We start from the raw sequence: 19,099 nt of genomic DNA, 5'->3' as shown, positions 1-19,099 counted from the left end.
ATTAAAAAAAAAAATACCATACTGAAAGAACAGACAAGAAAATGTTCCCTTTCCTAATTATATTTTTTCCTTTTCTTTTTATGTATCTATCCATCTGTCTATCAGCCTATATATCTTTTCTTCTGTCTCATGGAAAAGTCATGTGGACTTTGATACAAAGCTAAATATAGTAGAATTATGGCCAAGTTCAGTATTATCAATTCCAGCTGTTAAAAATATAATGGGATCAGTTTAAAATCATTTTTGTTTTCTCTTTAAAGAAAACTTATTTCAGTTTCTTTCTAGTTTTCCATCAGGCTCTTTAGTTTTTATGTTTCAAGCTTTTTTTGCATTCTTGAAAACTTCATTTTTTAAAAAAATGAAGTGCAGAGCCCTCAATTAAATATTTCTCCGCCACAGTAGCAGGATAAATTATTTTCTTCACTTTTAAAAATTTTTTTTTTAGTTTTTTCCTTTGCCATATTTTTTTTCCTAATTGCTACTAGGTTTTTATTTTATTATTAGGAAAAGGAATTAATTACAACTGAGACAAATCCGTTCCTCCTTAGGACATATTCTCAGTGATGAAAACTGTAGGGCTGTTGGAAGGCCAAAGAGAGTTTTCCAATTGCAACCATGTTTGTATAGACCATTGACATCAATGGCATGATTAGCTGGGATTCTGGTTTGTTGAACCCATTCCTGAGGACAAACTGGACATGAACTATTCAGCCTGGAACTTGAGTGGTTTTGTCCCTAGCAAAGTAGCAGTGATGTTTTCAAGTGATCTTCTGGCACAGTAGGGGTGGGAGTATAAAAACTTTCTCTACTTTGTGTATGGTTTATCCCATTAAGAAGGGTATGGTACGCCCAGCAAAATCTCTTTTTGGGGGTTCCAGTGGAGCTGGCACTGTGTGGTGGAAGGAGGGCAGTGAAGCAGGGGGATGTGCTGTACTGGGGCTGTCCCAGGCAGCCTTGGGCAGAGAGGAGAGCTCATCGTCGCGCCCAAGGACAGCCTGTGGGGCAGGAGGATACCCCTCCCTGTCCCACCCAACTGAAACCCTCAGCCCAACCCCAAATGGATTTTTGACAAGGGCATGCAGGGACAGGACAAGGGGGAATGGCTTTAAACCTAAAAAGAAAATTTTAGATTAAATATAAGGAAAAAATTCTTCCCTGAGTGTGATGAGGCAGTGGCACAGGTTGCCCAGAGAAGCTGTTGCTGCCTCATCCCTGAAATGTTCAAGCCCAGGCTGAATGGGGCTTTGAGCAACCTGGTGTAGTGGGATGTACCCTGCCCATAGCAGAGTTTGGAACTGGATGGATGTTCAGGTCCTGTCCAACCCAAACCTTTCTGTGACTGTATGATCAATGCCACATCTGCTCACTTGGCTTGGTTAGAAATGCTGGTTTTAGCATCTCCCATATCCCTGCTCCAGTTGAAGTCTCTGCTCTCCTCATCTCCCATTTCTCACAGCTGCCCTTTCTCTTTCCCCAGCCATAGTAGCTTCAACCATGATCCTTTAACCTTCAGCAGAAAATTATTTGTGCCATGTAAGAGGAATATTGATTTTTACATCACATGGCCCATGAGGCATCAGAAATCACATTTTTTCCCGTAAGTGTGGCTTATCTCTAGCTTTTAGGGAAAAAATTAGCTTTGGGCCCTGTGAGATTTCCTGTTCAGGGTGAATGAGTTCTGCATTTAGACCTTTTCACTGGAAAGCCACGTGCTGCAGCTGGACTTCTAAATTAAAGGGGGAAGGGAATTAACCTGGCTTAACCTAAGTTTTGACAATTCCATTGAGAGGCCAGTGACTCATTTAGAGAATTCATCGAGTCCACAAGGGTTAGAATGATACTTCTGAAAGCTTATAGAATGTCATTGCTTTGTGTTTCAACAATTGGGTCCTGCAGTGAATTTTTGTGGGTTGTTATGGAAAAAAGATTTATTGATGACTTGCTATGCCAGGATGTTTCCTCTGTGCATAATTTTTTTCTCTTAAAATACAAATACATCATAAACCGCAAAAGAGAGAGAGAAAAAAAAAAAAAGGATGCATTACAAACTAGAAATTAAATGTGATTTAATCCCATGGTAAATTCAGACCTAGAACCTGAATTCTCCTCACTCCCCTCAAGTTCAGGTCTTGAGCTTAATTTGATCTGTGACAAACAAGAATTAAAGCCACAAAACTCCATTTTGGATCCAAAATTCGTTGCAGTTTTTGGGCATCCACTGCTGGGTTTTGGAGAGCCTTAAGCCCTTATTAGAAACATTGTTGAAGCCAAGCTCTCAGATTTAAAATTAATACTCCCCAGTCCCAAAGTTTTTTAGCATTTAGTACTCCTGCCCCAGGGCTAGAAAGTCACTGTTCCGAATTCTGGAGTTAAAAATGTCAAAATCAGTTAGACTACAAGCTGCAGTAACCATCAGTATGCATTTATACATCCACCACAAGGAAAGAAGCGAGCAGAGAGAGAGGATATGTCTGTTTGTTTTGAGTTAGCACGCTTGGGTTCAGTTCCTAATGCAGAAGGGTGCACAGGTCAGGGGTGCACAGCTGGAAGTGCTGCTGCTGGGACAGGCTGAGCTGAGTCCTTGGAGGTGCTGAGGTTTAGTCCAGAGCAGGCTGTATTTAATCTTGATTAGAAGTTTCATTTGCTTTCGTTCAGGCTACTGCAGGATGAATGGCAATTCAAAGATCTCCAGCGTGTTGAGTTTTGAGCAAAGCTGGACAATTAGTACCTGGAGGAGGTCAGGTTGGTAGGATTCATTACTGTTTGCATAGAAACCTCTGCTGTGTTCCCAGTGGGGAGACAAACCCAGTATTCAGAGGCAGTAAAAGGCCAAATCCAGGTCTGCAGCAGCCAGTGTATTTGGAGTAAATCTGCTGGAGTCAATAAACGCACTTGAGCTGGCACCACTGTCACCAAGATCAGAATCTGGCTTGATATAAAGCACTTTTAAAAAATGTAGTTCAGGCACTGAGGAGTATGGAAGAGTATTTTAGTTCTATGCTGTGACTGTGATACCCAGTCAGCAAGCTGTGGAGCAAATGTTTAGTGATGTTATTTTGGTCCAAGAGCAGTGTAAGAGGGGAAAATTACAAATCATAACTCAATTGGGCTCATTAGGTCATTAGTGATGAAGTTTAGAAACTTTTTTTTTTCTTCCTAAAACTCACTGAGTAGAAAGGAGTGTGGCAAAGAAGAAAGCCTGGTATTAAGCTAGAATGTAGTACTTAGCTGTATCAAAAAAGGTTGACTTTTTGGACAAGCTATACAACCTAGTCAGCAGTATCAGTCATTGAAAACACAACTTTTGCATTCTGGTTAAGAATTAAGAGAAGGGCTTTGTTTGTTCTTTCATATTTTTGGTGGGTTTTTTATATTAAAGCTTACAATGGCTATTTGTGGTCTCATTTCCTCAAGGCATATTTAGGAAAACTGGATTAATTTATAATGCCATTTGCAAGAGAATGAAGCCTGGTGAGGCAGTGGATTTGACATTCCTTTACACAGGCTTTTTACAGTGATACTGTTATGATTCTAAATTTTAATCAATGTGTTATTTGAGTAAACATTTTATTTACCATACATTTAATGTAATTATATGTTCTGTGAAAAGAGGAAAATAGTGCAAAAACAGTGATTATTCTGAGTTAATACTTGAATTTAAAAATAATCTTAACTTTCTGTATTGTTTCATACCCAAGTATTTCTGTGGTACAGATGTCTTTTTTGCTTGTGCTATAAATTAATGCTCTCTCTTTCACTTTTTCTGACTGGTTATAACACTGCCGTGGTGTTTTGACTAGAAGTGCTGCAGGGGGTTTCTGTGTATCTTGGTGAATGTATTTATATACCTGGACACTAATCTTAAAAGCTACAGCAGGTGAAAGGAAACCCTTCCAATCAGATTTCTCAACATTGTGCTTGGAGTGTGTGATACTGTGGAAAGATTAAGGTATTTCGGCAGTGGTGATAACCCAGGCAGACGGATAAATGAGGGAACGTTCCACTCCACTTCCCAGAAGGAGCCATCTGGGAAAACTGTTAAATTTGACCTGTTGCTGGAGCTCATCAGCCTTTTGGAAAGGTGTACACTGAACCTAATAGGAAAATAACCTCTCTGTCACATATGCCTGTCGTTTATGGGGTTTGTTTTTTCTTGATTAGATTCTTTTTTTTTTTTTTTTGGTGTTACATAGTTTTTTTCCTGATGCTAACCACTCAACTTATTAACTTGAACCATTTTGTAGCCCACTAAAAATACTGGCAGATGACAGTGGGTTCTGGACCTCAAGTGAACCATAAGAAAGCAGATGTTGTATGAACACAGAATTGTTCACTGATGCTTCTGCTCTTCTGTACTGCTATTTGCACAGGCTTTAAAATGTGGGGAAAAGAAAAATGAAAACACATGGTTTTCACAGGAAATAGAGACAATACTAACATTCGAAAATGCTTATGCCCTCTGGTAGGATAATGTTTTAAATCTGGTTTAATAGAGTTTTGGAATTCAAAATGATAAATAGGTTATAAATGCAATGCAGCAAATAAATGGAATCGTAAACAAATAACAAGTAACAGAAAGTAAACCAAGTGGTGTCTGGGTGCATATGTATTTCCTATTATTTTATGTGTGCATATGCACACTTTTTTAGTGTTGTCTAGAATTAATAAAGGAAGAAAGCTTGTATACTCTATAAACACTCTAAAACTCCTTTGCAATTTACTAGGAAACAAGAAGTTTTTATAGCAGTTTTGGACTGTTCTTTGTACCTGTTCTTCAACACACAATATAAGATGATAACTTTTCCATATAAATTGTAGAAGACTTCTCCAGAAGACTTCATGTATGTGTCACTCACAGGTGCAGACCTCTTCCTTCACTCATGCATCTTCCATTATATCTTCTTAATCCACTTTTTGTAATCATGATGCACATCCATGGATAGCAATATAACCCTCAAACCTGCCCATATTTGTCATGCACAGGAACTTCTTTTCCATTACAAATAGCAAGTTATAAAAGGAAGGAAAAAGTCTGTGGGTGCTGTAATTATGATACTTTAGGTTTTACTAGCTTAGTAATAGCAAAAGTCATAAAAATACTTTGCTTACCCAAAGTTCTTATTTATAGGGGGGTGGGGGCTTCCCCATTGTCAGGCTTAGCAATATTTGCCTAAATTAAGCGAGGGGATTTGTTCAACCCATTAGAAGGGCCCAGTTTGGTGAATGGAAATGCTTTGGACATTCCTGCATTGCTGAAACTTAGAGGAGGTGTTCCTTAAGGAGCTCTATTTCAAATGCTCCTTGCACATCATGACTTATCCTCACATGGTGCAGTACTGGATTTTTTGTGGTCTTTGCTTCTGGGATTGTCCTTGGTAGTTCTGCCTTTTGGTGTGGCCAAAAGGCTGTGGTGCCTTTTTACAAATCTTTATGTAATTTACTGCTGAGTCCATGTGCCACTGATTAAATCTTTGCAGGGGGGCTGCCGTTGCATGATCCTCAGGTCCAGATGGCTGCAAATAATGTCATTTTAGTGATGAGAGTGGGAAATTACAGGAATATCCCAAAATGAATTCAGAAAATGTTTAACTTCTCTTGACTGGCATCTTCTGTAACTTTTTGACAGTTGCCTCATGCTGGTGTCTGATGCTCTTGTAGATAAAATTACTACTGCTTTTGAAGTGGTCAAGTGGAATTGTTTAAATAGAAGAGTTTAAATCATAACTAACTCTTTCAATGAATTAAGCTAGAATTATGGAACTTGACTGTCCACCAGCATTAAAAGTATTTAGGTCAATTGTTTGCACATCTTTTAAAACTGGTCTTTCACAGAGTCCTTCTCATAAATACCAGATGATCAGTCATCAGAAAAGGAAAAGCAAATAAAAAAGCTCAGAGTAGTCATCGTAGCGATAGTATTAGGTAAACAAAAAAGTAAATATGAAACTGAGAAGGAAATTCTTCCCTGGCATAACACTGTTGTGTTTTGGAGACCAAATTTTTCAGATGTGTTCAGACTCTTTGGAATTAATGGAGTGTTGCAAAGTGGAAACCCAGATTGCATAAAACACTTGACACTCAACCTCACTGAAAGCTGAACCAAGGTGTGTGTCTGTAACTGTGTGCATCAGTTATGGAAGGCTGTTTTCCATGATAAAATATTGGAGGTCAACTCTTAGCACCTTTTCTTCTGTGCACCATCTCCCATGGTTTCAGGCTGGGCCATCACAAGAAGTACAAAAGAGGTTATGGATGAAAACATTAACAACTGTGTTGACTCCTTTTCCACCTGTGGTAGCAGCTGAAAAACAAATCAAAGCTCAGAAGCGGTTGTGTTCTTGTAATGCTTTATGGCATTTGCAAGGTATTCTCTTCATTTGAGAACCAGAGATGAACACTTTATTAGATTTCTCCTCTTCTTCTTTTGGTGTAATGCCTGGGAGCAGTCTGTTTGAGTACCTTGATTGCTTCTGGTGATCAAGCCAGCAAATTGAATCCCACATCTGTGAAGTCTCAGTGTGGCTGCTGATCTATGCACAGCCCATATATCCGTGACACTCACTTGTCAGCTGTAAACTAGAAATGAGAGAATGATGAAAGTGTAAAGAAAACTTCATATGATTATAAACGTGTTTTGGCTAAGATGTTTAAGATTTGGACCAGACTTCAAAACTTTGGATTGGGTTCTAAGGACATTTTGACACTTAAAAGAAATCTGTGGTAGCAACTGAGCTGTGTGCACGGCATAGCAGCAGTGCAGAGTTGTAAAGATGTGTCCTCAGTGTGCTTGGACTGTCTGGACCTTATAAAGAAGACCAGGGAATGCTGTATATTGAAAATGCATCAGGTATGCTAAATGGGAGCAGTCCATCCACTCAGGATCTCTGGACATGAAGCAGCCCAGCTGGAGCTCTACCAGGACTCCAGGCATCTGCAAGTCCCAAATGAGAGGCCAGATTTCTCATTTTCACCCAGATGTTATTTCAGACAGAAAAAGGTTCAGACAGGTTCAGGGGAACTTGGCCATGCATTATCACTGGCAAAGCAGCTTGTTCAAAAACAGAATTTGAAGTCAGCGGGAGGTAGAGGTATCTGCACATCAGGAAAGCCCCTAAAATGCCTGTTCACATTTTCAGGTACCTAAAGGCCCAGGTTTCAAAGCAGAGTATTTTTTTTTAATCTGGGCTTATCTTTCCCATACTGAGGGGGAGCTGAGGTTTCCTACCTCAAGCAGAAGGGAGGCTCAGCCCAGATGCTGCTCCTGGAAAAGCAGCAGCTTCAGTTCTACCAGGAGCCACTGTTCAGCACAGAGGTAGAAGAGGAGGTGTCCCATTCATGTCAGCCCCCTCTATACGCTAGAAATAAACTTGATACACAATCTCTTGGTCATGCCTTGGCTACAGGGTGTGGCAGGATCCTGGCAGATCATCTGAACTGCTGGCACTCAGAAATCCCTTTGGTATGCTGCTGTAGCTGAGCTTGAGTGGCAGGGCACTTAATGCAGGGAAAAGGGATCTCTTCTTCTTACAGTCACATCAAAATTACCTGCTTATTGTGGAATTTGTCTCCACTAACTTGTGCTGTCTAAATATTCAGTGACTTGTCTTGCCTGTTTTTACACTTCTTTTACAGTCAGCGAAATGAAGTAGATTCCCACAGTGGATGATTCATCTCCCCTGTTTTAGGCTTCAATATTAGAATGGGATAAATGACCTGGTGGAGATACATTTCAGAGAGAGAGCTTTAAGCACCTTCAGCTAGCCAAGGTGAATGCCCATCATTTGTGTTAGGAAAAGCCAAGTTAATTTTACACCATTTGCTGCCCTTCCCACCCAGACCTCCAATTTCCACCACCACTGAGTGCTACTTAAAGGATTTCAGGTGGCCTGAGCTGGCCCTGTGTTTCAGCCCAGTTTGTATCAGCGGGCCATGCAGGAGAGAGGCTGAGTTAGGAGGAGAGATGCTGCAGTGGCCCGTGGAACTGGCAGCCCCCTGAGAACGCCGCATCCTGGGTTCAGCCCACCGGTAGTTGCCAGGTTTCTGCCTTTCGAGGAAGAAGAGTTGTTTCATTCCTATCCTGGAGTTATTAGTGACTGAAATGCCCAAAAAAGGCAGCCCCAGCTAGAGCCATGGTTTTCAACCTCTGCTCTGCAAACCCTGGGGGTCCATGGATCACTCCTAAGGTAACTAAGAAGAATTCAATGAAAGGTAACTGAAAAACCCGTGTTTATTGTCAATAGATTAACTTTCTCCATAAAGGAGCTTGTCTCTGTTGAAAAACATTTGGGGGCTGCCGAGCATAAAGGTTGAAAATCACTGAGCTGGAGTAATGTATCTTTATATGTGATAATTTGACAGTTAAAGGGCTAAAGCTATTCAACTGTACCTTTATGAAAAAACGTCTGGAGAATTTAATAGAATGTGATAAACTTTGTATTGGCACTTTTGATTCAGTCTCTGAAACTTGAGTAACTGAAGGGATTCTATAAAATATTTCTACAAATGTGCAAAATAAAAGAATGAAATCCTTTTCATATGGATTCCAACTGATCTTATGAGCATCATGCTCATGCTGTAGACTGGGATTATTCTGTACTCTTTTTAAGATTTAGCCCTGACAAATGGTAAAGAATTATAGGTTAATTTCTGTAGAACAACAGGTTTAATCCCTAGTACCTATGCAATGACTTTTTAGTTGTAGATGTACGTTGAATTTAAGATCTATATAAATAATTTCTTCAGGATAAGGAATCAAAGATACTCAGGATTTTGGGTTTCCCCACCAGGGTAGCTTTGAATGCTGACACCCAGCTCTGACAGTCAGATCCCTTGGACAGTGTGGCTTTGTCACAATGCCATAGACTTTTCCTATGATGGTTGGTGCAAGAAACTCTTGAAAATGTTTATTAACCTCCTCTGCATTTATGAAGGCAGGGCAGGATTTGCCAAGCAAAATGATTCCCCTCATGGTTATACATGCTAAACTGTTTTAGAAGTGTTTTGGGTTTTTTTTCCTCCCACATTTGATTGAGTTTTACTTGATTTTGTCAGTATTAGTTCACCTTTACTTGAACTGCTGGATAATTCATTTGTAGAAGAGGCAGTACATTTAGGTACTTCCATCTGTGTTTAAACAAGGCTCTTGTGCTTTCCCATTAAAAAAAAAAAGATTTTGTATTATAATGCTTGTGGTAGATGAGGTTCTGAATTTAACTCCTTCCTACTCTAGTTTCTCTTAACGACTCTATGTTATCAACACCTGGGGTTTCTAGTTTACTCTCTTTGCAAATATGAATTTGCAAGAAGGGGTTGATGGTAAGTAGCGTGGTTTTAATTTGCACTTGCGAAGTGTGTCAGACAGTTTCATCAGGGCATGGTGAGCAGAGGAAAGCCTGTCTTCCTCTGAAAACAGCCCTCAGAGGATGTCAGAGAGCGTGTTTGGCTGCGATAATCACTTGCAAATGCAGTATGGTTTTGAAATGAGCTGTCCAGGAGCTGCTGGAGAAAGGGATGCCTGTGCTCCTATGAATTCACTCTTTGTCTTTCTCCTTTTTCTTTCTCCTGTTTCTACTTGTTTTCATGTTTCTGGGCTGTCACTTTGATGTGCTTTTGGATGAATCTACCTCGTTGTGTTGGTGGAAGTTCTATGGATTCACTTGGATGAAACATTTGTGACAGTCATCTGTTTTGCTAGACTGTACCCAGTGATATAGATAGCCCCTTCCAGCCTTCTGTTCATTACTTCATCTACCTAGCATCTTTACAGCCTCATCCATTTCTCCTATCCTCCTAGTATCCAGGCAGCTGTTGAAATCTCTCTTCTAGTGGTATCTGTGTACCCTTTTCTCATCCTTCCACATGTTCCTGTCTTCAGAGCAGGAATCTTGTCCATAGTTACTGTTCATTTATAAAGTTTTTTCTTAGTCCATTAGTAATCTTAAGGTTTAAGCCTGGGGTGATATTTGAGTGCATTGCTGGACTGTGGCCACCCTTCTCTCTCTCAGGCAAAAGGGCAGAGGATTTATGGTGATACCTCACCTGTGCCCTTGTACAAGAGCTACAACCAACTTGTGTCCCCATAAATCATCAATGCTCCAGTAGTGTTAAATTCGGTGTAGCCTGTCCCATTTCTCTACGATACCACATCAGCTAGCCTTACACCTCCCCCTAAACCCCAGCTTTCATCACACACTTGCCCAGCGCCCTCAGAGGAATTCAGAATGAGTCACGCAGGGCGCCTCTGGGGACTCCTACTGATGCAAACTTCCTCCTCCTCAAGGCAGCCTGTGGTTTGATGCCACAATGCAGCCGGTACTTGTTAGCTCAGGCCTTCGCTGGGGAGTTGATGGCAAAGCTCGGGCTCCGCTCCCCCAAATTACCACCTTCCTTCGCTGGATTCTGGTGCAGGAGGGATACTCCCAGCTTATCCTCTTTGTGGTGTCAAACACAGGAGCTGCTCAGTGCTGGTCCACAGATTGTGAGGGTTTCGGGTTTTTTTGGAAGAAGGGTTTATCATTCATTTGTAAGGTGCATTCCAGTCCAGGCAGGAGACTGGCATCAGCCCATTAAGTGAAGTGTTATGTGGATGTTTATATGTAAGATTACAGTCCCCCAGTTCTTGAGATAGGATCAGAAGAGCTTTAGTAGTGTCCCATGACCTGCATTCAGAAATACAGAATGTGATGAACAGGGCTCACTTATGTTGTTTTGGTCTTTCCTGCTCCCTCAGACAGACCATTGTCTTTATAACATTATCTACATTGTACCTCTTCACATGGAAAAGAAAAATGCTTTTCTGGTGGTAATTACACAGTGCTGCATTGTGGACCTTTCATCCCATTACAGTAAGTGGACAAACTACTATAATTTACAAAAATGAAATAGGTGAGGAAATGGGAAAGTTTCTGGCACTCCCAGACATAAATGCCAACCTGACGTGGGAGAACAACTCTGACAGAAAACAAGTTTGCTTGCTAGCAATGAGGGCTAGTGCAGTTGTATTTCGATGCAGGGATGGAAGAGTGCTGGCTTCTCTTCAGACCCTTAGTCTGTCTCTGGCCTTGCAGTTCAACCGAGACATTCTTCAGCTCTTCCTTGCTCTCAGTTTCAAAATCTCCCCAGTCTGTCTATGTGCTGCCTTGTCATGGATCTGTTAGGAAGGTCAGGGTGTGAATACGTTGAGATGTTTTTCCTCCAGCAGAAGTTTGCTGCCTTATAATTCCCCATCTCTGAATGCATACCTTTTACACCTCTCAGAACAGACTGATGCTCTTATTTGCCTGGGGTTTTTTGCTGATTTATAGTGTTTCCTTGTGGGAGGTTTGCCCTGAAGGTGTGATTGCAGGAGTAAGGTCTTTACCAGTGCATTAGCAAAAAATTATTTGCACATCACCAGGGAAGAACTGCCAGTTGGCTGGTAGAGCATCCTTATTATCTCTTGGGTAGACATGCTTGTAGGCTGTGCACTAGAAGCTGAGTGGCTTGCACTTACCTTCTTTTCCTTTGTGCGAGGTAGTTACCAAATGTTGGGGGACACAACCACCCTGTACAGAGAATGAGTTTCTCCCACCCTGTGCAGAGGATGAGTTTGGAACCCTTGGAGGCTGAGGGTGGCTGAAATTCCCCCAGCCCCCTCTGGGTGGTTTGGCAGCAATTAATTGCCGCCACCTGCTGACCAGGCACAGGATTTCTCTGGCCCCAGTACAGCTTGTGCATGTCCCGAAGAGTCCTCACCATGCCCTCCCCAGCAAGAGGGTGGTGGAGCAGTAGGTGGAGGTCAGGGTGCCTCCATAAAGCAGGAGCACCTGGGCTGGTCATTTAAAGGTGGCACATGCCTTAGACTGCACATAAGCTTGGGTGAAGGCTAAGCTGACCTGCTTTTGGGCTGCTGCACATAAGCTTGGGTGAAGGCTGAGCTGACCTGCTTTTGGGCTGCTGTGAACTTATCAATTATCAAGCAGATCATGGATGAGATCAAGCCTGGTACAGGGAGTTTGAATGAGATAAAACCTCACATAACTATGGTGTTAAGTGCAGTCAAATTGCATGTCTTCACTTGCATTTCTCTGTAGAAGACATGAAGTTCAGGTACTCTTTTAGAATAAAGGAAAATAGAGAAGCAAGAAATTTTACCTAATCCTAAACTCTGGAAATTCAACTTTGCTCTTCTTTTGTTTAATGAAAAGACATAAAGAGTGTTAGTCACTGTTCTTCAGAAACTATTTCACATTGTTAGCTCTTTAACAAAGATGTCTTTTCACACTGGTATTTTGAACATTTAAATATGAGGTAGGCCAGACAAACAAGTACATTAGACTGAAGGATGTACGATGCCTATTAGACGGTGTCACTGCAGCAAAGCTTTGTTCTGTGGCCAAATTGCAGGAAGCGGCAGCATTTGCTGTGATCCTGTTCCCTGGCTCCCCAGCATTGCTGTGCCCAGGGCACGGTGCAGGGTTACATGGCTGCTGTGGTAGGAGCTGACTTATGAAGCTCTTGGAAATCCTGACCCGCTTTCTGCCCTTTAATGAAGCATGTGTAGCATTTAACTTTTCTGGGGTCACTCCAGGTTTTCAAGCAGTGCAGCCAGGGTAGGGACACCTCAGTGACTTACTTTGATTGGAGTTCATTCTTCAACCTGGGACCTGCTTGCAGGCTATCCCAGTCTGCTGCCTCCTGCACTGTTAAAGGAGCTCCTGTATTGGGGCAGAACCCTGCAAGTGCTCTAAGGACCCAAGGAATTTCATGTCTCCATAGAGACTATAATCTCATTTTCTGTCTTGTTCAAAATGGCATCATTTTCAGAGGAATGCATGAGGTTTTCCCTAACTATCCTCTAGTGAGTCTCCCTTTTTTTTTTCGCATGAATCATTATTTAATTTGTTTGCTTGTTTGGAGGCAGAGAAGCCCCCAAGGAGAGATGGAATGCCATGCACGGCAGTTCTGCTCGGCTGCTGCAGTGCCATCCCTGTTCTGTCAGAGCAGGGGAAGGTTGCTATTACCATTCTATGAAACATGGCCCTAGGTTATTCTTGCTTTCCTAAGCAGTTTGAGTTGCTGCACAGATGTTTCTGTAAACCCCTATTTCCACCCTCATTGCTCGACCCAGTGCCCAAGTGGTCCCTGCTGCTGACCCTGTGTCTCTCTCCTTGCTCTCCAGGCCTCGGGGACCTCAAGCAGCTCCGCTGCCACCACCCCATCCGTGTCCACTCCTGTCACTGGCCACAAGCGGATGATCATCCCCAACCAGCCTCCCCTCACCGCCACCAAGAAGTCCACAGCCAAGGGCCCGGGGCAGCCAGCGCCCATCCCGGTCACTCCCGTTGGCACCCTGAAGCCGCAGCCGGTGCCGGCCTCCTACGCCACGGCCTCCACGCCGAGCCGCCCGGCCTTCAACGTGCAGGTGAGGACGGCGCAGCCCAGCCCGCACTACCAGCCGCCCACCCCGCAGCCCGGGCACTACGGCAGCCTGGGGCCCGGCCAGCCCTACGGCACCGCGCCGTCCCGCCAGCCCGCCGCCCCTCAGTATGGAGCGCCGCAGCCCCACGGGCCCAGCTATGGCTACGGCCCTCCGGCCGGCCGGCCCACCGAGCCCGCCTACGGCTACGCACCGCCGCAGGGCCGCTACCAGGAGCCCTACTATGGGGGCTATGGAGGCAGGAATGGCTCCGAAGCACCCTATGTCCCGCAGAGCTCCTGGAAGGCCGAACCAGCCTATCCTGCGAGTAACGCCATGGGCCAGGCTCCCCCTGGGCTCTACCAGCCACCGGGCACAAAGAAGACCTACATCACTGACCCAGTGCTGGCCCCGCAGCCACCCGCCTTGCAACAGAAGGTAAGAGATGCCAGTGGACACTGGCATTCCTGGGAGAACGTGGCCTGGGACACTGCCTGGAAGGTGGTGGGGGTTAAGGCAGTGCTATCAGAGATGTGGGGCAGGTCTCCCTAAATATGGCTTCTTAAAGCTGGAAATAGGGAACTCTCATCTGCTTTGAAAAGAGGCCTAGAAAAACCATCAGTCTCAAATGTTGAGATGGTGTCACATGTGGAAGCGTGGTGGGAGGGAGGCTTTGTCCCTGTGACATGCTGTTGCCCAAGCAGCTCCCTGGCCGTGCCTCCATAAGGCATCACTGAACTGGAGCCTTTTCTTCGGAGCACTCACAAGATGAAGTGAGAGGTTGGGTATGAACTGCTTCATGTGCTTGTGGACATCCATGATTCAGCAATTAATCCTCCCTGTCCTCAGGCAGATGGGAGGTACACAAGAGGCTGGTTTTGATTGTGGTTCAGAGTGATTGCGGAGGTTCTCCTCTGGTGTGTCACTTACAAAGATCACTTATCACTGAAACCACATGGAAATGAGTCCCCACAGAGCTCGGCTCTGGTTTTCCTCTCCGATCGGGTGGCCCCCATCTACTTCAACAAGTGCCTGGACCTCACAAAGTGAAGTCAATTTGAAATAGAAAGTTAAAGTTGGTCTGCCTGATTTCTCTGCCCAAGCTGATCCTGCCTGGCTTTTGTAACTTCTGCTGGTGGCAGTTTCTAATGTGGCTCTGGGAGGGCAGTGGTGTTGTAGTTTGTGGGGCCCTCGTTGTGTATGATGAGCTGAGGTTCCACAAAAGGGAATGGCAGGGAGGCAATGATGCTTTTACTGCCCAGGCCCACCTTGGCATGTCTGAGCACATCCATGCTCCTGAGTTTGTGGGTGCTCACAGGGAAAGGGGAAAAAGCTTCTGATACATAACAGAAAACCTGTCCCTTTGTAATTTCCTTCTCTAACAGCACATAAATGGTCTTCCCTGAGTTCCAGGTTTCCTGGCAGTGGGAACTTTGAAAGGCAAAGATGTTTCTCAAGGCAGTTTAGAGAGGGCAAGAAATTACAGAAGTCCTTGAAATATTATCTACTACCAGCTGAGAAACTGCTTTTTCTTTTTCTTCCCCTTCCTTAACAAGAAGCTTTGAAGCAGGGAGAGAAGCAATAAACTCTCAGCTCTGCAGGTACTTGCTATAGAGCTTAGACTGAAAAGTAGTGAAAGGCACAAAATTTGCACATAGCCTTAACTGGTGTAAATGGTTGTGGTTCCAGTGGAGTCACTGAGGAAATGCTGAGGTACAGCAGATCCATATTTAGATTTTTATAGATACAAGTAGGCTTATATATATAAAAAATTTAAAAACTGTAGTTCAGTCAGCATCTCTATGGAAACGCAAATCATCTCGAACCACAAACAGCACAAGCCTGTTAGTCTCATTTGCATTACAAAGCTGGAGGGACAATTTAATTTAATTTAGCTCAAGTTTGGGGTTTCATGTATGCCTATATATATGTTGGTGTGTGTGCACGTGGCATTTGCAAATACACAGTGCAGAAATACTTTGTAAGTATGTCTGTAAAAAATAATTTCGATTCTTCTGCAGAACAGACTATCATCTGCTTGATAATAAATCTCTCCAGAAACTTACTTTCTCTTTCAACCTGCTAAATAGCTGTTTTCTTACCTATTTCACTTTTGAGCTTACAAATCTTCTGTAACATATTGGTGGAAGGCTTTGCCTTTAAAACAGTGTTGTCCAGCCTTACCACATGCTGTTCTCTTCCTTTGCTGAACAACTCATTCATAAAATCAACTTTGGGAATTATTTTATTTAAAAGGGAAAAACAAGACTGTGTTAGAGACAGATATCTGTTAGGAAGAATTGTCACTGTAGTTTGACTTGGCTATCATGTGAATTTTACCATCTTTTTTTACACACACACATGATTCTGCATTTGGTTGTGTTTTGCCTTTTCAAGGTTGATTTGAGACCTTTCAGTTAAGGAAACAGAAAGGGTAAGAAGCATTAATACATATCACATAAAATGTAAGATGACCTTTAGGAATTTTTCTTCTTGCAAGGGAATGATTTTAAAATATCAAACAATTTCTAAATGTATTCAGGAAGGTGCATGCCTAATCTTGAATACAGTTTGTGTGCAAATTATTAAGGATGTTGTAGCAAATCCATCTCAGATTAAAAGTTCATGGTCCTTAATTCTAACATATACCATGATCCATCACTGTGAGAGGCAAAATTTTTCATTAGATTTGTTTCATATTTTTAAAGGGGAAAAAAAAAGTTTTATATTTGGCGTTCTGGCTAGGAAGAGGTTCATGACACTGTGGCTCTGTGTTTTTTGCTGCGTACTAATCATGTTGAAGTCGCTGCTGATCCAAAATAAATCTGGATTGGTATGGGAACAGCAAATAATCTGTACTGGTTCTTAAAGCCTGCTGAAAACAATGAGATTTACTCACACACAATTCCACATTGCATTCTGTCCTTGGGCCACTTATGGAGTAAGCGCCATGCATGTGAAGCCTCTGGGCATTTTCGTCTTTTGCAGCACCCTGTCTAGCATTAGTGCCCAAGTCCTAGTTAGGAAATGATCTGGTGTAGTGCATGTCCTCATTTAAACCTTCGTGTGCTTCAACAGCCAAAAAACCTCAGGATCTTTCTCTTCTGGATGGTGGAGATTTCTGTAGGAGCAGCAGCAGAGGTCTCATGAGACCATTTGGCTCCTCTCATGCTCTTGCTGTGCCTGCTCAGACCAAGTCAAAATCTGAAGCCTCCCTCTTAACTTCTCCTCTCCCAAAGGGCAGAGGGCACAAGGCCAGGGTGGCTGAATTAGGTACGCTCATTTCTGGCACCAAGATGTCCATAGCAGACATGTGACAAAGCCAGTTTCTGACGTGGATTTTCCCAGAACTTTGCCCTTTGGCCGAAGCAGGACTGGTAAACTCCCACTACTGGCCAGCTCATTTATCACCAAATGTTTTTGTGCTGGACTGGTGAAGACACCGAAAAACCCTGTTGAGTTCTCATATCTCCAAATAGGTCTGGGTCCTTTCACTGATTTTGGTCATGTTTGAGCATTTTTGAGACACTATCACATCTCCCAAGTGGATTTGTGGACCTTTTAGGGGCTTCATATATCTTGTGGTGTATTTGAGGGGTGGCTCTTGGAGATCTGTTCTTCTTAGATCTCAGTTCCCAGCTATTCTCCTAATTTTACTCATAGGCTTTGGGAAGCACATTCCTTCCTAAATGAATCTTCACGTTTTCAACATCTAGGCTAGGTACCACTGAAGCCATTTGAGACAGCTTTGTAGCTCCAGTCCAAAATGGTGGAAATCTTAACAAAAACATTGATCTCTTGAGAACAATTCACCAATTTACTGAGGACAGAGGTGTCTTGTAGTTCTGATTTAGTACAGCATCCAAATCCACATTCCTTTGCTGCAGATTTGCTGGAGGGAGAAAGGAGCAATGTCCCTTTGGTAGCTGTGTCTGTTCTCCCAGACACGGCACAAATGCCTGAGTTTCTTAACTTGGTCACCCACAGGTCCCAGTATCCCCATTCATACCTACAGAGGCATCAGTGCATATGGAACATGTCCTCCTCTTCAGACAGCCCTTCAGTTTTGCACACCTTTCCAGTATGCACCATGAAAAGTGGGAAGACAACTGTAAGCCAGGAGGATTTAATGAGGCAGCTCATGCTTGTGGCATGGTTTAGGTGGTGGTGGCCACTTGTGACTAGCAGACCTCAGCCAGCGCGTGGTTTCCGCGCTGCTGGAGCTGATTTCTTTGCTGCCTGCTGCACCCAGCCCTGACGTGGTCTCATGCAGCTTGCAGTGCCCAAAAGGGACTGTGACAGCTCGCTGATTTCTCATTTTACACGGCTTTTGTCAGTTTTTCCACTGATTTAATACCTGTGATGGAGACATTCGCTTGGAAGTTTCATCTTTGCCTCAGAAACACATGCTCACCAGTGCCCTTCGCTATGACTGATGCACTTCTCTTGTACTGGTCTAATAATTTTTACAGTCTGCCATCACTCACATAAAGGAGATACCTCCAGCACTTGCATTTGAACTGAGACTAATTCTCTTGCTGTTTGCTGTTAATTTCGTGACTAGAAGTTTTTCCTTCTCTGCAGATGAATAAAAGCAGTCTGCCAGATTCCCTCCTGCTGTCACAGGGATATATTCCTTCCTAGTGTTGCTTTTGACTTGTGGAGAAAGGCAGGCAGCTTGCTTTGCATTGCTTGCCTCCCCCAAAGTGTCTTCTCACCCAAAGTTTTATGTCTTCACCCAAGTGTCTTCTTCACAAAAGTCAAGTATCACAAATTTTCAATGGATGGAATTTGGAGACAGTGTAAAAGGATGATTGAAGTTGGTTTTATGTTAATGTGGGACAGTGGCTTCCCATAGTTTTAATATGCTCAAATAAACTAAAACAAAATAGAATTTAAAAGGGTTATTTAAAATATTCTACTTCGGCATTTAATGAATTAAAAATGACTGAAAGCTAATGTAAAATGAAATAGAAGGTGAAATTCTGAAATTCAGAGTTGAATCTGCGAGTTCAGTGTGACATTTCAAAATTTCCAGATGAATATGCAGTTCCTTTCTTTCCTGAGAATAGCAACAAATGTCAAAATGTTGACATTCTTCACAAAACAGTAATTCAGAGTTCTAACCAGCACTAGCTGTATATCAGCTGCTGACTCTGTCATTGCTTCTGGGTGGATTAAATTAAATACTGTTGCTTCTGTTAAAATGAGGAGGAGGGGAAAGAAGGCAGTTATGTCTAACAATAAGATGAGAAGCTCAGGACTTGTGGTACTGTGACATTGAGAATGATGTTTTCCTCTTCAAGTTATTATAAATCTCTGCATGAAAATCTCTGTGGTTTTTTTCAGGTGAATAGGTGCTGGCAAGAGATGGAAAGAGGTGTTTTCAAAATGGTGTCCTTATCCTGACTGCAGGAATCTGACACAGTCTGGTTTACAGCCTAGACTTTTGAAAGAGCCCAATTCTTGGCTCAAAATGTGTTTAACATGTTCATTTGAGAGCTTTACTCTTTGTTCTTTGTATTATATTTTTATTATTTAGGCACTCCATATACTAGCAGGAACCAACTGATGACAGAGCAATTAATCAATTTTTTCTCTTAGGAATCATATATTTGAATTGTTTTCCTGAAATAGTGAAACAAAGAGTTGCCAAACAATTACCTTGAAGTTAAAGATAACAGGGAGCCTGCAGTTACAGGA

The 19,099-nt window shown here is 42.8% G+C and overlaps 1 protein-coding gene across 1 annotated transcript in view; it reads left to right on the top strand.

The window, feature by feature from the left end:
* Positions 1-19,099, top strand: part of LOC117001014 (LIM domain containing preferred translocation partner in lipoma) — a 326,262-nt gene that overhangs the window by 193,777 nt on the left and 113,386 nt on the right. Inside the window, exon 8 of the mRNA XM_033069157.1 lies at positions 13,160-13,834. Within this exon, the coding sequence (XP_032925048.1) occupies positions 13,160-13,834 (675 nt within the window). The remainder of the gene's footprint in view (positions 1-13,159; positions 13,835-19,099) is intronic.

The sequence above is a fragment of the Catharus ustulatus genome, chromosome 10, assembly GCF_009819885.2.
Source record: "Catharus ustulatus isolate bCatUst1 chromosome 10, bCatUst1.pri.v2, whole genome shotgun sequence".
NCBI classification, from domain to species: Eukaryota; Metazoa; Chordata; class Aves; order Passeriformes; family Turdidae; genus Catharus; species Catharus ustulatus.
This window is presented reverse-complemented; position numbering and strand designations above follow the sequence as displayed.